The 1,192-nt window shown below is 61.6% G+C and overlaps 1 protein-coding gene across 1 annotated transcript in view; it reads left to right on the top strand.

The window, feature by feature from the left end:
* The first annotated feature begins 258 nt into the window (after positions 1-258).
* Positions 259-1,192, top strand: part of LOC102025518 (kallikrein-4-like) — a 3,822-nt gene continuing 2,888 nt past the window's right edge. The window contains exons 1-2 of the mRNA XM_013508854.1: positions 259-329; positions 782-857. Of these exons, the coding sequence (XP_013364308.1) occupies positions 794-857 (64 nt within the window). The 5' untranslated portion in view covers positions 259-329; positions 782-793. The remainder of the gene's footprint in view (positions 330-781; positions 858-1,192) is intronic.

Below are 1,192 nucleotides of genomic sequence, written 5' to 3' on the forward strand. Positions count from 1 at the left end.
ACAAGAACAAAAGAACACAAGGAAAAGAAATGGAGAGAGAGGAGAGGGGAGAGGATCAGAGAAGAAAGGGGCTGGGTCTCGGGGTCCCCTCCCTGGGTCGCTGCTCCCAGCCCACTGGGTCCCTGCCCACCCGCTGGCATGGCGGCCTCCCAGAGACTGGCACTGGCAGACTGCAGCACCTGCCCCTTGGAATGTGCCCTGGGGGAGGGCAGGCCGGCCCAGACTGAGGGCTTATAAACCTGCTGAGGCCCTGCTAGAGGCAACTCCGCACAGCCGTGCGCGTGGCAGAGTGGCAGAGTGGCAGAGTCCAGGAGCCCAGAGGCAGCCAGGTAAGCAGCACAGGGGCCCCACCCAAAACCATGGTGGCCTGTGTGAGCCACCTTTTGCAGCAGCTGAGCGTCACCGCCATCCTTGCCTGGGGGGCCCGTCTCCTCATCCAGTGGGTCCCCCTCCCTGGTTAGAGCCCCCTCTCCAACACTGTTCCCAGCTCCTCTGCTCTCAGCCAGCCTCAGATTGGGTCTCTCAAACCCTGCTTCTTTCCGGGTCTTAACCTGTCCCTGAGGGGCCACACCTGCATCTCCTACCTGTCACAGGTGGCTGGCCTTTCTCCCACTCCTCTCCACCTGCCCTCCACCTGTGAGGGGTAGAGTGCTGGATGGTGTAGGGTCCCGCCGCCCCGTAACATCCTAGGGAAGGAAGGAGAGAAAGAGGGCCGGGTAGGGGTGGAAAGCCTTGGGCTGAAAGCCCCCAGATTTAAAGCCCCCAGTCCCCGTCTCCCCAGGTACCTGCCGTCATGATGGTCACAGCAGGAAACCCCTGGAGCTGGATTCTGGGGCACCTCGTCCTTGGGGTCACAGGTATCTCAGCGTGTGGGTGTGTGGCATACTGTGGGTAATGCATGTGACGCTAGGACGAGGTCGCCTGCTGAGGCTGCCCGTGTGTGATTCCCCCTCGAGGTGTTTGTGTGTACGGCAGGCTGTGCGGCTGTCCCTGAAGTAACACTCTGGGCGTTATTGAGGGCCCAGCCTCCACAGTTTGTGGCCCCGAATAGCCCCGGAATGACCGGGCTGAGGATGCTGTGGGGAGAGACAGGCAATGCTAGATAGGACTGGTGCCTGCTGCCTGGGCTGCCAGCCCTCAGACTCCCGAAATCAGTCCCTCTGTGTGTGTGTGTGTGTGTGTGTGTGTGTGT

The sequence above is a fragment of the Chinchilla lanigera genome, unplaced genomic scaffold (assembly GCF_000276665.1).
Source record: "Chinchilla lanigera isolate Chin_1 unplaced genomic scaffold, ChiLan1.0 scaffold00157, whole genome shotgun sequence".
Lineage (NCBI taxonomy): Eukaryota > Metazoa > Chordata > Mammalia > Rodentia > Chinchillidae > Chinchilla > Chinchilla lanigera.